General features: G+C 36.0%; 3 protein-coding genes across 3 annotated transcripts; 1 reads left to right on the top strand and 2 right to left on the bottom strand.

The window, feature by feature from the left end:
- Window positions 1–4,997: 4,997 nt before the first annotated feature.
- Window positions 4,998–7,386, bottom strand: LOC141600260 (phosphoglucan phosphatase LSF2, chloroplastic-like). The gene is made up of 4 exons (XM_074420453.1): window positions 7,012–7,386; window positions 6,097–6,302; window positions 5,834–6,004; window positions 4,998–5,519 (listed from the first exon to the last, which is right to left on the bottom strand). Exons 1-4 carry the CDS (start codon window positions 7,283–7,285, stop codon window positions 5,316–5,318), a joined length of 855 nt encoding a protein of 284 aa, XP_074276554.1. The 5' UTR covers window positions 7,286–7,386; the 3' UTR covers window positions 4,998–5,315.
- A 2,237-nt stretch (window positions 7,387–9,623) lies between these two features.
- On the top strand, window positions 9,624–17,383 carry LOC141600261 (ubiquitin carboxyl-terminal hydrolase 18-like). Its single transcript, XM_074420454.1, has 11 exons — window positions 9,624–10,153; window positions 11,470–11,623; window positions 11,736–11,824; window positions 12,084–12,169; window positions 12,255–12,417; window positions 12,720–12,843; window positions 13,713–13,870; window positions 14,279–14,363; window positions 14,492–14,704; window positions 14,858–14,919; window positions 16,379–17,383. The coding sequence occupies exons 1-11, from the start codon at window positions 9,834–9,836 to the stop codon at window positions 16,932–16,934; spliced, it is 2,010 nt and encodes a 669-aa protein (XP_074276555.1). The 5' UTR covers window positions 9,624–9,833; the 3' UTR covers window positions 16,935–17,383.
- A 3,476-nt stretch (window positions 17,384–20,859) lies between these two features.
- LOC141600262 (CBL-interacting protein kinase 2-like) lies at window positions 20,860–24,040 on the bottom strand. Its single transcript, XM_074420455.1, has 2 exons — window positions 23,785–24,040; window positions 20,860–22,717 (listed from the first exon to the last, which is right to left on the bottom strand). Exon 2 carries the CDS (start codon window positions 22,361–22,363, stop codon window positions 21,083–21,085), a length of 1,281 nt encoding a protein of 426 aa, XP_074276556.1. The 5' UTR covers window positions 22,364–22,717; window positions 23,785–24,040; the 3' UTR covers window positions 20,860–21,082.
- Window positions 24,041–24,250: the final 210 nt, after the last annotated feature.

The following is a 24,250-nucleotide window of genomic DNA, read 5'->3' as shown; positions in this document are numbered from 1 at the left end:
CAGGCACTATAACTTCCTTTAACGGCAAAAAAGAGAAATCCATAGCTGTTTGTTTTTCAGTGACATAAAGTGCGCGAAATGACTTTTGATCTTCGTCAAGAACATTAACAACACAACCATTGCACCAAGGTGTCATACTTGTCTATGAAACAAGTGAAATACAAATATTAGATAAACAAAAGAAATGTGAAAATACAAAACACAAATTCCTAGGTAGTTGGACTAACAAGCTGGGAAAATAAACAAAGGTGAACGAGATTCTCAGACCTAGGAAGCACAAATTCCTCACAAGATTAAATCTAGGAAGCACAAAAACCGGGAAAATAAAAAGGTTTAGATTGTCAGACCTTGTTTGGTGAATCTCGGACATTGTTTCTTGAATATCGACCTTTTCTTCTTAATTTGTTTCTCTCGCTTCTTTGTAATCTCGGACATTATTCAATGAACACTCAACAACAACAACAAGAAGACAAAGTAGCTAGTGTAATTTATGCAAAACTCTGTAATTATGCAAACCTTTGAATAATCGCAGACCTTATTCAATGAGAACTCAAGCAACAACAACAGAAGTAAGATGAAGTTTGAAGATAATATAACAATAAGCTACTGGTTTCACAAATTTACGTCCTAGATTCACAAAATAAGTTCTAGGTTTCACAAAAGCAGGTAAACCAAATCTTAACAAACAGATGACAAAAATTAAGGCCAAGTTTGAAGATAATATAACAATAAGCTACTGGTTTCACAAATTTACCTTCTAGATTCACAAAATAAGTTCTAGGTTTCACAAAAGCAGGTAAACGAATCTTAACAAACAGATGACAAACATCAAGTCCAAGTGAAAAATGAACAATAAAAATGAAACTTCAATCCAAAGAAGTTTATAACCTAAAATTTAACTAATTAATGAAGTTTATAACCTAAACATTAAGCAGGTAAACATGAAATCGGCAATAACTAACAATGAACAATAACAATGAAACTTCAATTCAAAGAATAATTAAACAGATAAGGAATGCATAAAAAATCGATGAAAATCGAATGAAGGAAAATAGTGAAACAAGAGCAAAACTCCTTATTTAACCTAATTAATGAAGTTTATAACCTAAAATTTAACTAAATAAGCAAAAAAATCAAAATCTAGTAAAGAAATAGAAAGGAACATACGAAAATGCGGAGAAATCGATCGCAATTGATTTTATGCGTTCCTATCGTGTTCGATTATGCTCACAAAGCGATCAAAAACCGCATAATAACAACAATAATTTGACGAACTAAATAAATTTGGAAATTAAACTGAAAAATACAGAATGAAAGGAAGATGAATCGAAACTTAAATTAGTAGATCGAAAATACCTAATTTGTGATGATAATCAGTACAAAACCTCAGCTCACTGATAACGGAGGTCGAAAGCTAAACATAATGGCGGTAGGAAAAGCTCGGTGATAATGGCGGACGAAGATGATTTGAAGAGAGAGAAAGAGTGTGCGTGTGTTTGTTGGAAATGAATGTTATTCAATGAAATGTGCGTGTTGGTTGGAATTAAATAGGGGACACGTGGCATCATCTTATGAGTCTATAATATTTAGATCCAATGGTATAGAATGAGTTCAGCCGCCTCACCCTAAGAAGGGTGCCTCACGAGATTCAATTTCTATATATATATATATATATATATATATATATATATATATATATATATATATATATATATATATATATATATATGTAAATGGAGCACATCATCACTATAATTTAGGGAGAAATACGAATTGGGGAAGGGTGAGACATATTCAGCATGCATAATACAATGCTTTAACCACCTTTAGGCAAAAATATAAAAATAAATGAAAATATTTAAACCTAAAACGGGGTCACGTGCTTGCCAACTCTTCTATAATTCTCTACCGCATTAATATTCTTATGAAGTTTATTTTTTTTTTTTGGAAAATATTCTTATTAAGTTTATGATATTTATTTCATATTAATAAAAAAAATGATTATACTGCTTCGTACAATTTGTGATTTATAACTTTTAGCTAACTTATTTGAACTTGCTTAAATTTATATATTTTAAGTGAAGAATATTAATTATAAATATGACAAAGATAAAGTTTGATCTTTAATTTCCTCAGAGATAAAAAAAAAACTCAATTTCTATTTTCCTATAATATATACTAATTAAAGGTCATAATGTAAAACAGGAAATTACACCACAATCTACTATTTCAATATGTCGATGATCAACACTCAAAATAACACATTTGTTATTTAAATAGTGTAAAAACTCTCAAAATGCTAAAAAAAATGATCAATCAGTCGTTGTCAAACAAAACCTAAGTTTCTGCATTTTTTTGTCATGTTCAACTTAATCTTTACGGGATGTAAAAATGATGAAGTTTAGAAAGTAGCGATTAGTTTTCTGTTAGTTAGATGGACTTTTCAAAAGAGAGATGAAAGCTTTACATTTTAGACCGTTTTATGTGTGAACCGAAGGGATTAAACAGTGGACTAAAGGTTGTTTCGAGTAGGAATGAGGTTTGATTGCGATGAGTTAGTTGACTAAAGTTTTTCCTTACTAGATATAGAAAGGGGATAATAATTATGAGATAATAAAATCTGATAAAAAAAAACAATAAAAATGAGATGAAAGTAGTAAGATTTATTTATGCAAAATGAAATAAATAGCAAAGTTCGTGTATATATATAATATTCAAACTTATTCAGTTTACAAACATACTACCCAAACACTTTGTTTGAGTATTTGGAATGGAGTAGGGGAGGGGATGAGAAAAAGACTAGGAAGGGAAAGGGAGAGAGATAAGAGGGAAGATTGCTTCTTAAACTTTTCTTTGTTGAAGGAGAAATAAATTGTCTTCGATAAGGGAGACGAGGATCCATATCATCTAGAGTAAAGATTGATGTTTCATGGAGGTGAATGTGCTTTATGACTTCTTAGATGTAAAACGTGGCAGAAAGATAGTGATAGTGGTAGTGGATTGGAGGTTGTTTCAAGTAGTAAGCACTAATAATCGTGGCTGATGTTTTCTTTTGCGGGGAGATTAGTGGGGTTGAAGGAGGGTGCATTTGTGGAGGGTGATGAGTTTAACGAGGATAGTGATAATAAATAAGGTTATTTATCAGCAAAATATCGCTTGCATTAAAACATATAGGTAACATGAATAATAACAAGAAACCTCAAAAGATCATACTGATAAACTTAATCTTGACCCCCATCAATCGAAATTAAAGTAAAATCTTAATTCTAACAACATTGTCGAGAGCAAGGGTTAGTTTCCATTGGATTGTGGATTTTTCTAGAAGTAGGGGTTTAGTTTTTCACTTGGTTGGATAAATTTGAGAGAAGTTTCGAAGACAAAGATCGATCTTTCAAGGGATGAGATTGTTTTAGATCATGTGTGTGAGTAGGGAAGAAAAATAGAGGTCTGCGTGAAGGATTTTGTTTCAAATGAGAAGATGGGGGAAGACTATTGTAATAGGGGGTGTCATAAGCAACCTCAGCCATGTAGTATTGCGTTGGAATTTGGTTCACATTCAAAGGTACGTCTATAGTTTGACCGGGAGATATAACATTTAACTACCTGTGAATGTTTTACGTAACTACCATTTGACGCAATAATGATTAAATTATGGTTGTTATTCTAAAGAAAGAGATTTGTTGCATCATTGAATTAATTATACAAAGTAGATATTATTGTTTTTCTTGACCAATTAAAAAACAAACAGGTATTAATGAACAAAATCTAAAAACTCTCAGTCCCAAATATCATATATATAAACTTCATATTGGTTTTATTTTCTTAAAAGAAACAACATTGTTGAGAGCAAGGGTTAGTTTCCATTGAATGGCAGATTTTTCTAGAAGTAGGGGTTTAGTTTTTCACTTGGTTGGATAAATTTAAGATAAGTTTCGGAGACAGGGATCGATCTTTCAAAGGATGAGATTGTTTTAGATCATGTGTGTGAATATGGAAGAAAAATAGGGGTCTGCGTGAAGGATTTTGTTTCAAATGAGAAGATGGGGGGCAAGACTATTGTTATAGGGGGTGTCATAAGCAGCCCCAGCCATGTAGTATTGCGTTGGAATTTGGTTCACATTCAAACGTACGTCTATAGTTTGACCGGGAGATATATAACATTTAACTACCTGTAAATGTTTTTACGTAATTACCATTTGACCCAACAATGATTAAATTATGGTTGTTATTCTAAAGAAGGAGATTTGTTTCATCATTGAGTTGATTATGCAAAGTAGATATTATTGTTTTTCTTGACCAGTTAAAAACAAACAGGTATTAATGAACAAATTCTAAAAACTATCAGTCCAGGTATCATATATATAAACTTCATATTTGTTTTATTTTCGGGAATTATTTGTTGGTCATGCGGCATACATAAAATCTTAGATATGAACGATGTACTATATATCTATATTCCATTTTATTGTGAAATTTATCACATATTATTTTAATATCTGTGCAACGCACGGGCAAGAAAACTAGTAGAGGCACTATTTTAGGAAATATATTTTAGGCGGGAAAAGTTGGAATTTCGCCTATCTACATAATATAAAAGGCAAGTTATTTCGTGCATTCTTATTGGCTAATGACTTGAATTTTTTTTATTTTAGTGGGTCCCCCCATGTTCTTCATACACATTTAATTACTATCTCTCCTATTTTCTTTAATTAACTCTACTTTATTTCCTACCTTTTTTAAATCAACTTTACACTATATTATGTTTTCTTATGTATTATAAAAAGATTAATATACAAATATAAAGTGTATATAGTGGAGCATAATTAATTATTCCTATATTGAGGGGATAGTTTCAAAAAAAAATTCGATAACTATAATTATATTAGTATTTTAAATTATAATTATTTGGAATTTTGTTTTTAATATTTATGCATTTGATTAAATTGTTGAATATATAATCCCGTGCAATTTTGTTGCACGGGTATAAAACTAGTTCATTTAGTAAATAGGGAATGCTATTTGGATTAATACGGAGTATTTACTACATATACTCTTGCGGACATCATTTTTTGAGGAGGGAAGTTTAGATGTGAAAGAGTGCAAGTTTCAGACTCGTATCCACGCACGCTAATTTATTTTGCTCCGGCGTGACGAAGCCATGAGCTACATACTTCATCTAAGGGTCGAACTTGGGTTGCGGACATGATTTCGGGATCCATTTGGAATACAATTTAGTCCCAAGTGTTTCTGATCCACCGGTTGTAGGTTATCATATTCTCGCTCGGACACAATGCAGTGGAAACTATAGCATTGGTTCATGTTCCACGAAGGGCATGGACTCGTTCCTGAATCAGCTTCCTCTCCCAGTCTGCTACATCCTCGAATGCATGTTCCGGAAGAGATTCAAATGGCTCCTTCCATGGATCATTTTTAGACAGATCGTAAGTAGCAGCGCGGATTGCTTTTCTGTTAGGTCCACAAGGTCTTTGTGAAGTAAGTTTATCATAAGCCTTGCTTAGCTGCATAATAGCCAGACAACATTTTAGTCCCAACTGTCTCACAAGTTTACCAACTACAACTCCCAAAATTAAGTCAAGTAAAAATAACCCAATGCATCAAAGGCTCCCGCTTACAGCGAGGTTAAAGGGTATCAGTTATACGCAAGCACACCCCGATGTTAAAAAAAAAAAACAAGAAGGTTTGTTTCTGGGTAAACCCATTATGAAAAGTGAATTGAGATTTGCATTGATTAGTTAATAGTTCACAGTAAAAAGAATCACCCAGACACCTTAAGCTAAATAAAGTACAAGTATAAAATTAGGGGAAAACTTACATTCATGCCACAAAACCAATACATATAAGTGATTGCGACAGCAGGAGCTCGTCCAAGTCCTGCAGTACAATGGACGTAGACTTTCCCCTTGCGTTCAGAAATGGCATATTCCAATGCTGAAACAGCTCTGGGCAACTCCTTTCTCAAAGAATCGGGATCAAAGTCCCTTGCCTAAAAAAAAACATGACAAGATAGAAATCAGCGAGACTTAGGATATAGCCTCCGAGTCCTTCCATCTAGAGGTTGAGGACAGTAGAGCTTACAGGCCTTCTAATGTGACAAATTCCAACTTTGTCACATTGTTTCAATATAGAATTGAAGTCGATTCCCCAGTATTCAATGTCCTTGTCTTGCTGCAAGTTGAGGATATATGCCACATTCTCGTTCTCCTTCAAATGATCAATATCTTCTGGCTTTTGAGGCTGTGACCCCACTATTAAATCATCATGTATCAAAGCGTAGTTCATTCCTGAACAACAAAAAAGATAATCAGATTCTTCATGTTGACATCTCGTACATAGTATAGTATAACTGAGGTTAGTGCTCAACTGAAGACCTCTGTAACAAACTGCAATCCTCTCTTTCCAGTGAGAATCTCAGTAAGCAACTACAAGTCTCAAAGGAACATGGAGCATTAACAGATTAACATTCGGATTATCGCTGTACTACAAATGATCCGCTTTTCAGGCAATGGCATATTTTGCTTCATTTACAAATGAAACTAGTGTTAGCTAAGTCTATGGATCCAAGCATTCCAAAAATATATACAAATTCACATGGGCATATTTTTTATGGTTGCGGGGTTTGACTTAAGGTCATCTTCACAAGTATCACCATCTAGTGATTTAACCGGCTAAGCTAGCGGACATTTGCAAAATAAAACTCAACCTCTGTAGGGATGGCTTGGAATACAAACATTAATTAATCAATTCAGAGAAGTATGGCATGGAACCAAGAAAAAGTTAAAGCCTTCATCCCAAAATGATTTGGAATGAATACAAACAGGTAGTCCCTCCCTCCTGGTCATTTGTTTACCTTTACTTTTGGCGCAAAGACCAATGAGAGGAGAGGAAACCATTTAATTTGTACTCCGTATATGATACAGCTGAAACCCACATCGGAGTCGAGTAAAACGATTGAAAACCAAGAATAAATTAAAAGGTTATTAAGAAACAAACCAAGCTCATGATGATATTCATAAGGGTTCCTCATCATCTTCTTCATTGCATCATTGTATTCCTGCATCCTATTCTTGTTAGATTTTGAAATTGTTGAATTATTATTTTTACTTTTACTTGAAGATTGGTTCTCTTCAATCCCTTGGCAAAAAATCCCAAGTTTGGATTGAAAGACAGCAGGTTTCCATTGAGGAAGGCATAAAGTATTGCCAAACTTGATTTTCAAGTTATTTTTGATGGAAGGTGGTGTGGGTTTCCATTGAGCTGCTGCCATTCTCCCTGCACTCCTAGTTAGTGATCCAAAGTTCAACAGTTATCAGGAGGAGGGATCATGTGGCTGATTAGAAATTGGAGTAAGTGATAACTTGAGCCGACCCTGACATTCAAACCCAGATCCAAACTTGACCTCAACTCAAATGGACTCGATTTATATGACCCCATTTAAATATTTATTGTTACAAACCAATCGTTATTTCTAGATAACTTGATAAGGACTGATCAGAAAATGACCTAAATCCGAATTAACCCAACTCGATCCGATTAACCCGTTTGTCAAGTTTAATTATGATGCTTAGAATACGCTGTTGGGAACAAAATTGGTATATTACGTCCCTATTTTATATATTATGCTTTTAACTTTTTTGTTTATGCTTTTTAAATCAAAATTAGCAATGAATTAATATATTAATTAACGATAAATTAACACAAAACTTTAAAGTAACAAACTTTTGTAAATATTATCAAATGATAATTAATAAAAACAATATCGGTTTAAAATTTGACGAAAAAATGACGTTTAAAAATGAAAAAAATGTACTATACGGAATTATTTTCGCAGTACACATTTTACTCAACTCGGTACATTTTGCGCAGAACTTTTCATTTCATACCCTTGACTAAAATTAACACCAAACCTAATTCTCTCATTTGCTTTGTACAACCTCTTCGATTAATCGAATTTCTTCAATTATAAACAATAGTTTGAATTAAAAACATAATTAAATTGTTAATTACATACTTATTAATCTATTTAGGATGCTTTTAGAATTATTTTGTATAATTTAGGATTAGTTTTTGTTTTGAGAACTATCATCATAGAAAATTGGTTGTTGTTGATGTTGAACTGGCGGCTTGGACTGCGGTTGGCGAGAGAATTGCGGCGAAGGCGGAGTCATCATAGGGACGACGATGGTTGTGGGTTCAATGGTGGAGGATAGACTGATAGAGAGGAGTAGGTTCGTTTCGAAGGTGGAGGACGAAGTTGCAGCAGAAGAGGGAAGGGAGAGGATATGGTGGTTACCGGTGAGGGGAAAGGGGTTCGGCGGCGTTGGCTAGAGGGGAGTAGGTGGTGCGGCGGCGTCGGGAGCGGGGGAAGGTGGTGGGTGGTTGTGGGGTAGAGGTTGTACGGTTTTTTTCTCTTTTTTTGTAAACAGTTTACTCATCAATGTAGTACATGGGGAAATGAGGAGTAATTTGGGAAATATGTACTGTATTGAGTAAAATTTGTACTACGAAAATCAAGACCTTTTAAAAAATAAGGTACTCAACCCTATTTTAACTTCTTTTTTAACACATTCAATCGATAATATTAAATAATAATTATATCATTTTATATCATTTACATCATTTCACCAAAATTTAACTACCTCTTCAACTAATAATCAAATATTTAATAGGATTTTTTGTGAAATACAACCTTTAAAAAAACCTTTTTGTGAAACACTACCTTTAAAAACAAAAATTGTAAAACACAACCTTTAAAAACCAAAAAGTTGCGAAACACTACTTTTTGGTCGGATTCCGTCAGCTATATTCATTTCCGGTGTTATAATAGCTCGCACGTGTCATGTTTATTTGACTTTTTATGTTTTTTTGTTCCCCCCAATTAATCCCCCTCTTTCTTAATTCCCCCGGTAAAAACTTAATCCCTCTTTATCTCACTGTCATTTACTTCACCACTTCTCTCCCTCAATTTTTCTAAATAGCCCCCTCTTTCTTTTCACAATGTTCAATGACTATTCAGAATCTTCGTCAACACCGCTTATCAAATGTCGTTATGGCATCCCTACCGCCTTAAAACTTTCATGATGAAAAAAAAATCAAGGAAGAAGGTTTCTAACATGTAAAAATTTGGGATTGTTTAAGGTGATTTCAGATCTAAATTTAAGTGAAATAAAATTGAAGGAAGACTTTGGACATCACACATTCACACGTGATAGAGTAATTGATTTTTTTGGTGCACCTATAGCGTATTTAATGGCGAGTTATCACCGGATTTTTATTAATTTGGTCAAACTCCGGCCTAAAAGTAGTGTTTTGCAACTTTTTTGTTTTTAAAGGTCGTGTTTTACAATTTTTGGTTTTAAAGGTAGTGTTTCGCAAAGAGTTTTTTTTAAAGGTTGTGTTTCACAAAAAATCCTATTTTTTATATAATGAGTTACTTTGTATATTAGCTCTTAATTTTCAACTATCTCATCAAAAACTTTTTCAAATTTTAATTAATTTTTTAGTTTTTAGTTAACTTTTTTAGATTTAAGATACTTTTTTTTTTTGTAAGCCTAAGAAAAAATTAAGAACTAAAAAGTGAAACACTTGTCAACTCAGGACAAAATAAAAAAGGTGAATTATATTCAAATATTCCATATTCCATATTATTATTAATGAGTTGCTTCCCAAAACCATGCTCAAACAAAGCAACAAAATTTCCAAAATGGTACCAAAATCTGAGGGCAAGATCAGAAATACTATAATTTTGAGATGAAATCAACCAGAATTTGGGGGTTTTTTGTTAAATAAAAGTAATCAGAAAGTTGTATAAATAGATGCATGTCTCCTCTCTCGCCTCGCCACTCTCTTTGGATCCGACTTCTAATTCCGATTCATACGATTCCATTAATAATAATAATAACATTAATTCTTACTATAATAAACCCAATAATAATAATTTGAATTTGTATAATTATTTACCCCAATTCTTGATCACTGGCTTAATTCTAGGGTTAGGATTACTCCAATTGTTCCGTTCCAAGTATTTCGCCGCCGCCACCACCATGTCCGCCGGAGCCGGAGATGAAAAGGGTTGTGCTGTGTGCGGTGACCCTGCCAAGTCTCGGTGCTCCGGTTGTAGGACTCTTTATTATTGGTATGCCACTTACTTTATTAATATTAATTAAATTAATTAGTGTTACAATCAAGTTTTTTGTATTGAATTTATGAAATTCGGATATTATATTGTCAACTGTTATGTTCAATCTTTTGAGCTACATTGTTTGTGAATGTTGTTTAATTGCAATTTCTTTCGTTTGTAGCCGACCGCCCTTGGTTCCCAGGTTCTGCTTATGCAATTTGGTTTTTGAAAACAGGACTACTTGTCGTAATTTCGTAATAAGCTAGTGATATTGTGGAACAAAAACACATTAATTTGTTGTCAATTCTTGGGCAGGCTGTAATGTTGTAAGGAGCCAAACCACATGAATTAGCACATTATTTTTCTGTGCTGTCTATGTAGGTTAAAAAGATTGCTTTGGCTTTATATATTTGAGGGCTTTTTTATCGCTTGCCTTATTTCTGTTGTTTATTTCATTTTTTATTGCTCGGTCGTTTGTTTCGTTGATTCTTCATATCTGATAGGAGATAGTGTTTTGCTTTTGCACGCTAAAATATTAAGGTTTAATTGCACTTGGTACTGGTTGGAAGCAATTAGGACTCTTTCCATTTCCTAAAAGAAATGGAGGATCCATTTCCTATCAAGGGTCAAGATTTCATCTCACGGCGATCTAACGGTTCATGTTTTCAATCGATAAATAAAAGAAAAATGCAATAGAAAGAGAGGTGTAATATTATATTGTAATGTGAGAGGAAATGGACAAGAAATGGAGAGAAGGAAATGGAGAGGCTCTTTGCTCGGTTGGAAGTATGGTTAGATCTTAAATTGCACAAATTATGCCATTGCATGTTGGATGGTTTTCGCATTTGCCTATATATCTGCAAGCTATGTTACTCCGACACTTCACTTAATTGCCGTGTCACGACACGACACTTCAACACTTCAATTTAGACCACAAAATAGGAAAATTCACCCAAAATAGCGGTGTCCGACACTCCGACACGTGTCGGAGAGTCAGACTAACACAGTCTGCAAGTACTTTGAAATTGCACATTAGTTCTGTTTAGGATGACATTTAGTTAAGAAATTAAGCTCTAAAACTTATCTTTGGGTGTACTGCGACGTGTTCTCTTAAAGCTAGGTGCTAGAGAATGAATTTGGTTAGCAACTTTGGACTTTTCTCTTTCCTCTCTTAAAGCAATCCTCAAGGCTGTTCTTGAAGTTTTGCCTTCTCTGTAATTGCCTGAGTCTTGTACAGTAACGGCCTGAGATGATATATTTCCTTGTGCATGTGTTTTGGAGTTGACTGGTTTATTTGTTGGTCTACTGTAACTTTTGTAATGCCCTTGTAGCTCCCATACCTGCCAATCGAAACATTGGAAATCAGAGCATCAAGCAAAGTGCAAGCGATCTTCTGGCAGGTTAAAGTCACAACAACATAAAAATGGAAACCGCAATTCGTCTATTGCTTTGGTCCCTTTACCACCTGATAAGCTTGTAGACAAGGTCAATTATTAATTAATATTTTTATAGTGTTGTTTTCTTCACGGGGGACTTATTGCTTTATTGTTTTGCATTTCACTTCTCATCCCATTTTCTGAGAATCTGGTTTCCTCAGGTTCTCTTCTCATATGATGTGTTCATCAAACTTTTCAACTGGGATTTGCCCACCTTTGCGCCTTGTGGGCTTCTAAACTGTGGAAACAGGTTTGTTGTCTTTGTCATCGCTCGTTAAAGTGTTCTATCGGGTGCCTGTTAAATAATATTTGAAAAGCAAAATATATTTCCCTTCCTTCATCGCTTTTGTCATGCCTGAATCCGTCCTTCCTTCTCTAACAATGTGCAGCTTAAAGTTTTAGGTTTCTCTCCACAAAATTGAAATTTTAGGAAAGAATAGTTCACTAGCCCCCAATCCACCTCTAACTCTTACGGGGATTCCTGATAAGTTTGCACTGAATTAATGCAGTTGCTTTGCAAATGTGGTCCTTCAATGTCTTGCGCACACCCGACCTCTTATGGCATATCTGTTGAAGAAAGGCCACCGCAGAAACTGTAAGTGTTGAATGGTTCATTATGACCAGATTCTGTTAGCCCATTGATTCTCCATTAATTGAAGACCAATTTTGGTGTTTTTCAGGTCGAAGGAATGAGTGGTGCTTCCTTTGCGAACTTGAAGCTCACGTGGAAAGAGCCATAAATAGTCAGCTGCCATTTTCGCCCATTAATATCCTTTCTCACTTACCTATCATGGGTGGTAATATGGGATATGGAAGGCAAGAGGATGCCCATGAGTTCATGAGGTACATCTTTGTTGCTACATGCCGTACACTTTTAATGTTATTCTTTCTACTATCTTAATTTAAATGACTTCATACATTGGATTTGTCTAAGAAGGTGCGTAAAGCTTCAGATTTAGCATTTCCTAACCAATTCTCATTTTATGGTCCTATTTTGGAATGTTGTCTTTTCTGAGTGCTAACTTTGATGGTTATAGAATAGTCGTCGTGCATAGTTGTGCTGACACTTGGTCTTTATCGTTGCACAGTGATAACACGCGCACACATATTTTAAATTAAATAAATGTGTTTGCATGTGTTGGTAGGTTTGCCATTGATATGATGCAATCGGTGTGCCTCGATGAACATGGTGGAGAGAAACTCGTTCTTCCTAAATCCCGAGAGACCACCCTTATTCAACATATATTTGGCGGCCAGCTTCGATCCCAGGTTAGTCAGCTAGCAAATACATTTAGGCATTTAGCTGCCTTCTTGATATTTATCCGCACAAAGTAAATACTCCCTCTGTCCCGTTCATTTGTTTACCTATTCCATTTTGTGGTGTCTCAGTCAATTGTTTACCTTTCTATTTTAGGAATGCCTTTGATGTACAATTTGATCCCCCACACTCAATTTGGTCCACTTGTCATCTAATTATTGGCCCCCTCCTCTTTCCTTGGTCTTTGTGCCAAAACCAAAGGTAAACAAATGACCGGGACGGAGGGAGTCTACCTGACTGCCAGTTTCTGTAACATAACCAATAACTAGGAGCATATTTTTGATGATGAGAAGAATTATGTATACAAACTTTTCCGGTTAAAAAAATGGTCATGAAATTTTCCCAACTCTATCTTGGAGACCATAATTTTAAATGTTCCCCAGGATACCAATACACGACCGACAAAGGTTTTTGAGTTTACCGTGACCACATTCTTCCGTGCTTTGAATCGATATTGACTGCCTTTAGCGAGATTAGGCCACGATGACAGATGTTGCGACTGAAAGCGAGCATTATACAAGTTGGAGACAGATGACTTATTTATATCATGGGTGGCCTATGTCCTTGTATTTGGAAAGCTGTACAATCGCCCCTGCCATGCGGCTTATCTCACTTGGAGTTGCTTTTATCTTTATCTTGACTGGTTGTTTGCATGCACATTGTACCTTTCTTAATTTTGTGATAGGATTTGCAACTATGGTGTAAATCATACTCCAACGATTTTTTTATTGGCTGTCAGTCAAACACCATTTCCTTAGTTCTGTTTGTCTAATATCCCTTGTTGGGGTTTTTGCTAATGTCATCTCTTTCCACTGTTCAGGTTAAATGTACGAGGTGTAGTCAAGTTTCTGATCGATATGAGAATATGTTGGATTTGACGGTTGAAATCCATGGAGAAGTAACATCATTACAGGAGTGCCTTGATCAATTTACTGAAGCAGAGTTGCTTCATGGAGAAAACAAGTATCAATGTGATAGGTATGCAGTCTCTTTTTGTGTGTAGTACATCAATTTCTAATGATGACTTTCAACATTTACGGAAATATGTTTTTGAGTTTTAATCAAATCGATTATGAGATGTCTGGAATCTTATGAAGGTCTTGGCTGCTAGAGTGGGTGCCTAGTCTCAACTCTCAAACCCAGCTAGGGTGGCCACTGAGTTTTGGGAGAGGGGGAGTTCAGGAGGGATCCGTCTCTTATACACTCTTAACGGGTCTTAAACTTATGGCATTGAATTTTACTCCTCCACCAACTCGTTGGTAGTAATAATCTCTTAAGCCATCATTTTGTGTGGGATTGTTGGGCTTATGCAGTTTTTACCTCTTCTGTAATCATTATTTGCGGACTTGGTGATGTGTTTACATTCTATTGCCATCTTTATTGCAGATGTAAAGATTATGTCATTGCACACAAGCGTCTTACCATTCACCAAGCTCCAAACATACTTACAGTTACTTTGAAAAGATTTGAGGTAAATTTTGAATCACCATTATGCGTGGAACTGAATGCTTGGGTTGGCCTTCTCATTCAATTTTTTCAGTTGTCCCTCCTTAACGAATAACGATTGTATTTTTATTTATTTCTTGTCAAATGGTCTAGGGTGGAAATTTTGGGAAAATTAATAAGAAAGTTACCTTCTCTGAAAGTTTGGATCTTTGCCCATTTATGAGTGAGAAGAGAGATGGTGCTGACACATATGAGCTGTATGCTGTTGTTGTCCATATGGACCTGTTGAATGCATCTTATTTCGGCCACTACATTTGTTACACGAAGGGTTTCCAGGGAGACTGGTACTGGATCGATGACTGCAAGGTAAATTATTGAGACCCGTCTTGATTAGATGTGTAATCTTCACATTTACTTACAGAGAGAAGTCATGCGTCCAGTCATTAGACATTCGTACTGTAGTAACACTCATTATTCTGATGAACTGTATTTGAAATGCCAAATTATGATTTTTTTTAGGTTACAAGAGTTGATATAGATGAAGTACTATCGCAGGGAGCCTATATGCTTATGTATAAAAGGTAAATTCTATACCTTTTTTTGGGTACACCCTTGGCATGAATTGGGCCATTCGAGATGTGAAGTTAGATTCCTGTCTTTTATTATAATCATAATATAATAGATATAGCCTACTATCTTATGGCGTAAGAGTTTAGGGAGCTTACATGCTTGCTGTTATTCTTCTTTAAGACTGCCTTACACAGAAATTGTGTAAAATGGATCTATTAAATACAACTAATGACCCATTTAAAGGAAAAGTTTGTTACTTGAAAGATCACTTTTACAAACTTCTTATATAGGACAGTCTTACTCAAACAATTGTAATATGTTGTTGGACCTTGGTGAGATTAAGGGTGTGTTTGGATTGAGGGGTTTGAAGGGAAAAGAAAGGAAGGGAGAGTAGGGGATTTAAAATCCCTTGTTTGGATAGCAAATGAAGGTGGAGGGAGATGGAGGGGGAGGGATTTGGAGGGATCCAATTTCCCTCCTCCAAGCCAAATCAAAATCTCTCCACAATAGGCAAGATTTGGAGGGGAAATTGTATCCAAACAATCACACTCCATTCCCCCTCCCCTTCCCTACCCTCCCTTTCCCTTCCCTCCTTCCCCCTCCCCTCCCTTTCCCTCCACTTTTGCCATCCAAACGCACCAAGGGTGTGTTTGGATTGAGTGATTTGGAGGGAAAAGAAAGGGAGGGAGAGTAGGGGATTTAAAATCCCTAACACACCCTAAATATATTCAGAGGATTTATTTGAACTATGTTAATAGACAAAAGGGATTTGCTAGTAAGGGATTTTGGGAAAAGCCTTTCGCCTTCCTACATTAATCATTTCCATCTAAGTTGTGGTTCGGTTCTGCATGCCACCTGACTGCGTTTAGTTTTTGTTGAACTAAACCTTGAGAGTACTCCTTGCTAATTAAAATAATCTATAACTAAACCTTGAGAGTACTCCTTGCTAATTAAAATAATCTATATGATTCATGTTTATGTTTATGTTTATGTTTATGTTTATGTTTATGTTCTATCAGTTGTTAATTATTTTGCCTGTGACAGTGTTGAGTTCGCTAGTGAAACTGTATCCAGTTTTTATGATGGGAGTAGACTTGTCAGAATTGATTGGATCTGAGTTTGCCAATTAGGCCTGAGATGGCGAGATGTACAACCTGAATATGACCCAATTCCCAAATTGAGCAATCTGACCTGTGCCCAGTCGAAACTGAATCCGATATTGACTCAATTTGAAATGTCCCGACCACAAACCTTGTTACCCAAAAATGATCCGATTTGAAATAACTTTAACACGACCCAAAATTACCTGACCCAGACTTAATTACGCTGAACTGTGACAATCGAGCCTAAATGACCCAACCCAAAAGACCCGAAGTCTAGATGGGAGTATCTGATATGCTGGTTGAGGTTTCCGTGTTGCATTAATTATCTACCTCTTACTAGTAAGAATTGCTTTGCTGATGTGGACAGGATATCTGCTCGACCAAAATGTCTGAAGACTTCTGAGGTCGGTATGAACAAGGAGCGTGAAGGAGACAAAAGGGCTACTACTGTGGCAGACGGTATTTCCCGAAGCCGGCTACCCAGTTCTTCCAATTCCTCAGATCTATGTATGAGCGAGCGTGAAGGAGACAAGATGGCTACTGTGGCAGAGAATATTTCCCCAAGCCAGTTACCCAGTTCTTCAAATTCCTCGGATCCATGTATGAACATGGAGTGTGAAGGTGACAAAATGGCTACTGTGGCAGACGATAATTCCCCAAGCCAGCTACCCAGTTCTTCTAATTCCTTGAACCTGTGTCCTACAACTGATGATAAAAAGCAGTTGGAGCCGTTAGTTCCTCTCTCCTTGGCTGTTCGTGAAGCTATTGATCAAGTTTCAGAATATGCTTTCACTGTCCTTCCTATGTCCGATGAATGCAAGCTATCAGAACCAGCTTTCAATAAAAAACAACTGATGGACCCCAAGGAAGAGTCTTCAGATGCTGAACCAGCTATCAGTGACAAAAGGAATAAAAGCGATTAGTGCAACCTTAATGTTGCCTCTTATTACAGTATCTGGATCCTCTCTAGTAATGGAAGGTCCAGTACTCAAATTAACAAAGTGGAAAGGGTGAATTTGGGTACTGGACCCCTCTGTTAGTAGAGAGGATTCAGACTCGGAATTATGATGTGCCTTTGTTGACGATGAGTAAATGTTGCAAGATGGCTAATTTGTCGCTTGGATCATATTTTATGGAACAAAGAAGACTGTAATTATCATTCTTTGTTGTTGCAGGGTTAATAGACCTTGAGGCTTAAGCAGCAACAATCATTAGCCAACATTGTTGTACTATAGTCTATAGCCAAATACCGAGTAGTTTTAGTATTGGTTAACCAACCCATTGTTTTACTCTGTAGGAAATAAAAAATTTGAATGATTTATTGCAGAAAAGAATTTATGTTGGGGGCTTTTCCCGGGTATTTAACCTGTTATTCGCTTTCGTGTAATTGAATTCAGGCTGAGCTGAATCCATATTGGTATCCTAATGGATCTCAAGTTGGATCTGTGAGGTACAATTTGGATTTAGATCTCAACAGGATCCAAAGATATTCTTTGATGGATTTAGCTCATAAACAAAATACCATCTTTTTTTTGCCCTTCTGATAAACAAGGTAGAGTAATTTGTACTTTTTTCCATTTATATTTGTTCTTCCTGTTTGACTTAAATATTTAGATTTTTTTTTTCCTGAAATGTAAATTGTAGTACTCCGTAATAGATAATCATGCAAGTATATCACCAAAATGACACCACCACCACCAATGCCTTTTGAGTACAGACCCCCTATTACTGTTAGGCAGAGGCTGCACCAATTTCTATCAACCATGTGTGACATAGTCCTTAATCTTTGATTAGCACGCCCTTGAACATCCATTTAAATTTGCTTAAGAATCACTCTGGATGAGTTACCACTTACCACCATCTATAGTCGACATCTCTTCCTAGCAGTCCAAATATTCACTGAGAAGGCAAGCATGGGGCTGTGAGAGGTCTCTTTAAAGAGACTGTCACAAGCAAGACCAGACGGACTGAATAATAAAATTCGAAGTTTGTCCCTGATAATGAACTCAATGACAGCCACACATAAAGCAATCCATTACTGATTCAGTACTAATCATAAAGCAGGTATCATTTTAGCGGCCCAATATTACATGTGGCTTAGAGCTGTAAAGGACAAGGAGATTTCATCAATCTGGTCCACTTGGTTATCCTTCCATCATGACATAATTAATCTTTACATATGGATACCTAGCAAACAGATCGAGTCGTATCGGGTTCGTGTTCGTGTCACGTGTAAACGGGTCACAAATCCTTCAACTCAAACCCAACCCAATTAAATATCGTGTTGTATTTTCGTGTCATGTACATATTTGGAAAGTTTAAGTATATTTAATTGTTTATGTGATATAGGATCAAGAAAAATTACGTTTAATTTAGTAAACCGGTCATTCGTGTCGGGTTCGTGTTTAGAGAGGTCAATCCAAACCCAAACCCAAACCCAACCCTATTAAATATCTGTCGTGTTCGTGTCGACCCACTTACATAAATGGGTTATTAAGCCTCAACCCAAACCCGTTAATTCCGTGTCTCACTTATCTCTAACCAAATTTTGGGGATACAGGAGTACCTAATAGAATAAATTAAAATTCGAAAAATTAATTAAAAATATCCAAACTAATAATTAATTTAAAAGTAGGTATGAGTAATATGAATTGAACCCAAGACTCAATTTAATTAGCAAGTTAAAAATGAACTAAATTCAAGATAATCGAATGATATGGCACTTGGATAGTGGACACATTTGAACTAGAGCTGATCAAATGGCCCAAGTCTATTGGCCCTACCCGGCCCGGCCCGCTTTTTTGAAGGGCTTGGGCCTTTAGTTTTGGCCCAAAACAGCTCATGGGCCGGCCTAAAAAGGCCCAAAATATTTTAGGGCCGGGTTTGGGCCAAGCATTTGGCCCAAATTTTGGCCCGGTCCGGCCCATATTTATTAATAATGAATATTTTTTCTAATAAAACCTATTAAAGTAGCGTTAAAGTTATACCCAACTCTTAACAAACTCAAGTATATTTTTTTAGATTTATAAAACAAGGTATACATAACATAAATCATATCTACGAATGCATGATTAAGCATTCTAAAGTGGCGATGTTTGTCTTTATTTTATTTTAGAGAGCAATTCATATGGATTTCATCATATTTTGTACAATTTTATACACTATGTATATTTTAAAAGTTGTAACTGAAGGTATTACGCTAATTATTTCCTAGGGTAAGTCGTAAATTTTAGGGCCCGAAAAAGCCCATTTAGGCCCAAAAGCCCGCATTAGCCCATAAGGGCCGGGTCTGGGCTTGCTAAATAAGCCCACGCACTTGGCCCAGCCTGGCCCGGCTCACAAAAATGGGCCGCTTTTGTTAGAAAGGCCTGGCCCAAGCCCGCATTGGCCCGGCCCATGATCACCTCTAATTTGAACTGACAATATTCAAACTGACTTAACTAAAAATATTTATTTTCTCATAAAAAGTTTAAATTATTACAAACAAATTTAAAAAGTATAACGAATATTTAGCTAGTTTATTTTATTTTTTTACCCGCAGACTCATTTGAAATAATGTTGACTTAACTGGATTCCCACGTACTCGAACCAGCAAGAGCCTTGTGTTCTTTTTTTTCATTCTTGTTCTTTTATTTTTGTAAGTAGAAACCTTAATAGCATAACTCATGCTTTTGCGCATTTTTGCCCATGGTCATTGGGTAGGCGTGTGTGGTTGCGTGATGTTCCTAGTTACATTAAGGCTTTGGCCAAAGTTGATTTAGTAATGCATTGAAACCCTCTTTTGGGTTATTTCAAAAAAAAAAAAAATGAAACTCATTAGTGAAACTGAAACTAAGGGTTCGTTTGGTTGCCCACCCAATTCATGGAAATTCTAAAATCCCATGAATTGTGATTTTGGAAGATTGTTTGGTTACCCCATATTTTATAAAATGGGGGAGTTTCAAACTCCATAGGAGTTTCCAACTCCTACATGATGGGGGAATTGAACTACTTACCCCTTCATGGTCATTGGACACTCTTAGGAAATAAACTCCAGTATGAGCAACCAAACATATTATTGCAATTCATGTGAATTTCGATGTAGGAGTTTAAATCACGTGCATTGCAGATTAACACATCAATTCAATTTCGGTATGAACCAAACGAGGCCTAAGATAAGATAATGTTGACAATTATCCAGGTGGGTTGGCATTTTAGGCTGACGTTTGGGGCCAAGAATTTGTGTTAGCTAATGGATGGATAGATAGAAAGTAGAGGTGGAATATCAAATATGTAATGTTTTACAGCAAGTTTTGCATTATTTGTTGTATTCCCTTCATTTAAAAATGAAAAGAAGTAAGACCAATTATTAGACGCAAAGTAAAAGAAAGCACTACCGAATGTCTAGTACACATAATCATCACATGTTACCGTAGAAAAGCATCTTAACTCATCTTTAAAAATTACTATTGATTTTCAAGTCTTCATAAAAATGTGGAATTAACAACATTCGTAAATTCTTATGAAATGCACTCGTTTTAAACTCGGGATTTGAAAGTAAAATGAAGAGGAAATCCCCATTTGTGGATATTATTATGTTGAAAGGCATTCCGAGCCACATGCCAAATTAAAAGGGGTTTGCTATATTCCGAGATAAGTCTCATTTGTTTATTTATGGTGGTGTCCCCTCATATCCTCAAGCTCCAAAGGCCAAATGTGTGACCGACTACATAAACAAATACTTGAGCACTGTATTAGATCACCAGTCACCACCACTTATCTTAGGAATAAATTAGTAGTTAGTGTTGGTGAACCTAACATTAGGTACATGATTAGGTACACTTCCCTTTCCAAAGATGCACAAAAATATTGAATAAAACACAAGATTTCTTATTGCTTCATAAATTTCATCAACCACCACTTAAGAGTTCAACAATGGCTTCAAAAGCCGAATAATGTAAAATGACGTGAATACATGGAAATCAGGAAATAAACAAAGGATTAACTTAGCATGAGACTAAATTTAGATTAAACACTAATAATGCAAGAATCTCAGTCTTCAAAGGGCTGTTAATCTCTGGCACTGACGGATCTATTGCCAAGCCCAAACGATGTCGCTTATTGCAGGTTGGATGTCAAGTTTTAAGACCTTCTGATACTCAAAAGTATCACCATTGGACTTCTTCATTTCCACGAGGTGGATTGACGGAGCAAATTCGAATATTTCCACGTCGATTCCGACTCCTTCCTTTCTAGCTCCTCCTGAACCGGCTAACTTCATGAATCCTCCGTCTTTCTTTGCCACTTTTAGATTCAAGTTAGTAGCAACTTCCTCGAGTTTCGACACTATGGTTGAGGCTGGTTGAAGTGATGTAAACCTGATCTCTTCTTTTTTGTCATCCCCAATAAATAAACCAGACAAGTCTAACCCTGATGACAGGGAAATAATGTCAAATGCATTCAGGTTTGATGGTTTTTGCAGTTCAGGCTTTTTAGTGAATGGCCTGATCTCCACTTGAGGGCTTTCTTTGATATCCATCTTAGATCTCATGGGTCGGGTTCCCAACCCTTTCTTGAACCACGAGTTCTCCATTATCTTGCTAATGGGTATCCTTGTATTCGGGTTTGGATCAAGTATTTTCAACAATAGTCTCCGCACATCGGATGGAAACCAATTAGGGCATCGGTAGTCAGCACGGGTGATCTTTTTGTACATTTCCATCAAATTCGCCTCTTGGAAGGGGAGATGACCAGCCATAAGAACATACAAGATAACACCACAAGACCATATGTCGGCTTTTGCACCGTCATAGCCTTTTCTGTTAATCACCTCTGGTGCCACGTAAGCAGGGGTCCCACACATTGTGTGCAGCATCCCATCTAGCCGTTTTGATTCTGAAAGGGCACTCAAGCCGAAATCAGACACCTTCAAACCTCCATCCTCATCTATCAACAAGTTTTCCAGCTTCAAATCCCGGTGATAAACACCTCTATTGTGGCAGCAATCCACAGCACTGATCAACTGCTGGAAAATCCACCTCGCAATATCCTCCTTAAGACGGCCTTTGGCAACCTTGTTAAAGAGCTCGCCACCTTTGGCGTATTCCAAAACTATGTAAATCTTGCTCTTGGTAGCCATGACCTCATATAGCTGCAAGACATTGAGGTGCTTAACCAACTTCATGACGGATATCTCTCGCTTGATCTGCTCACTTAGCCCCGCCTTCAAAGATTTCTCTTTGTCGATAACCTTAATGGCCACACTTTGGCCATTCTTGACGTCCCTAGCATAGTAGACTTTGGCAAAGTTACCTTGCCCCAACAATCTTCCCAACTCGTACCTCTCCATCAATATAGTTCCCTTCTTTTCCATAGCTAATTAAGAATTTTGTACCCTAAATAAAATAAAATAATGTGTTTGCTTGACAAGGACAGACACTTAGCAGGTCAACCGTCGTCCACAGGCTCGTGTTTTAGCACGACAAACCTACAACTGCTTGTAGATCGGTGGTACACTTGAGCAGATAGCAAAGCTCTGCTACAAGTGGCATGTCCGACCTCATCTAGGGACAACAAGGAATTTTTGACAAAAGAGAAGGTTAAACAATTTTCACAAGATAAATTTCCCGCATGAACACACATCTTTCTGCATTCCCTGATGTCTCTCTTTCCCTATATATATATACAAGCTTCTTCTCAACGTTCAGAAGAATCGGTGTAGGAATCCCTGAAATAGTAAACGGTTTTACGTTACTAATATTCTTTGAAAATCAATGAATAAAAGAAAAAAAAGAAAATACGAGCATCCAACAATTGATTCTAAAATTCAACTGCATAAATTTGTCACATTATTTTACAGAGAGACGAAGTTATTTAAATAAGGAACTTGACCCACAAAAAAAAAAAAGCAGAGATAAAGTAAGAATGAGCCGATTACATGGACTGAGGTTATGATAATCTTATAGTGAGACAGTCTAATAATGACAATTAGTTGCGAGCGTAAAAACCAAACTTAGTCAGTGGGAGATGCAAACACACTGAAAGAAAGGCGTTTTTGTACAAGTAAAACTAAATTAATTGGAGCTTAACCATTACATATAGATGTTCAACTCTAATATACTCCATGAACAAGGATTCTTAATTAATAATTAATATCAGAGATGATGAGATCTAACATAAGTACCTACTACCCACCTTAACCTTAATAAAGGAGCAGTTTTAATCTAATACGCAAGCGAAAACGATTTGTTTATAAGATTTATTTAGAATAATAATTGGTCAAGTAAACATCATCTACTTTCCAACTCAACATCAAACTATAACAAAGCACTTTGAAAAATATCTGTAAAGTTGGTTGTTTCCACCCAATATTTGTACGGATCCATTAGTTGTGACTTGTGAGGATGAATGAATATTCTGTACAAAATTCAAGTATTCTAGATTCATTCAAATTTCCCATCATTCTTAAATAAACTTTCAAATCTTACCAGTAAAAAAGTCATTCTAGATACGTTTATCATAAACAGCAACTTTTTTGTGCACAAATTAACTGTTATACGGCATACAACGGATTTATAATGACAAATACACGAGCAAAAAAAAAAAAAAATTACCCCATCGGGCTCAATCATTTGTTTAAATTTCCGTAACAAACACCCGTTGCCGGTTGGCTCATGTTATATATAAACAGTAAAAAGACATTTATTCCAGCAACATAGAAAATAAGATACCCAAAAACATATATAGATAAACTTGGAGAAGAATGAAAGAAGATAAAAAGTGAAAATGACTTACGGATTGAAAGGAGATAGGAAGAGGATAGAGTTGATTCCTTAAGGCAGAGAGAGTATAGATCTGAAATAAAAGAGGTGTTGGTGTGTATGTAATGTATAAGTATATATAATAATTTGATATGTATGTTGGAATACAATACAATAAATCAAGGGTAAAAACTTGGGGGAAATTATTAAGAGAGAAGGAAGCAATCAAGGAAGGAAGGAAGGAAGGAATGGACGAAAATGAAAGTAGGTGGTGTTATTACTTTTAGAACAACACAATAGAGGAGCGTTATATGTATATGAGGAGTGAGGGGTGATCCGCCGAACAAGGACAATTTGCTAACCTCATCTATCTACCACATCATTTCTTTTCTTTTTATTATTTTTATAAATATCAATTTACTATCATATCTGACTCACACTCAGACTCATCATGTTAGTTTTAGATTTTGCTTTTAAACCAAATTCAACTATTCATTTTT

This window comes from Silene latifolia, chromosome 9, assembly GCF_048544455.1.
Source record: "Silene latifolia isolate original U9 population chromosome 9, ASM4854445v1, whole genome shotgun sequence".
In the NCBI taxonomy this organism is placed as follows: domain Eukaryota; kingdom Viridiplantae; phylum Streptophyta; class Magnoliopsida; order Caryophyllales; family Caryophyllaceae; genus Silene; species Silene latifolia.
This window is presented reverse-complemented; position numbering and strand designations above follow the sequence as displayed.

Bases quoted from the DNA above. Each gene is read 5' to 3' on its own strand.
- LOC141600262 (XM_074420455.1), bottom strand. From the start codon at position 22,363: ATGGAAAAGAAGGGAACTATATTGATGGAGAGGTACGAGTTGGGAAGA.
- LOC141600260 (XM_074420453.1), bottom strand. From the start codon at position 7,285: ATGGCAGCAGCTCAATGGAAACCCACACCACCTTCCATCAAAAATAAC. The intron at 6,005-6,096 runs GTAAGCTCTACT...GTTTTTTTTTAG, and splicing joins TTTGTCACATTAGAAGGCCT to GCAAGGGACTTTGATCCCGA. The intron at 5,520-5,833 runs GTAAGTTTTCCC...GCTATTATGCAG, and splicing joins ATTGGTTTTGTGGCATGAAT to CTAAGCAAGGCTTATGATAA.
- LOC141600261 (XM_074420454.1), top strand. From the start codon at position 9,834: ATGCATGTCTCCTCTCTCGCCTCGCCACTCTCTTTGGATCCGACTTCT. The intron at 11,825-12,083 runs GTTTGTTGTCTT...GAATTAATGCAG, and splicing joins CTTCTAAACTGTGGAAACAG to TTGCTTTGCAAATGTGGTCC. The intron at 14,920-16,378 runs GTAAATTCTATA...TGATGTGGACAG, and splicing joins TATATGCTTATGTATAAAAG to GATATCTGCTCGACCAAAAT.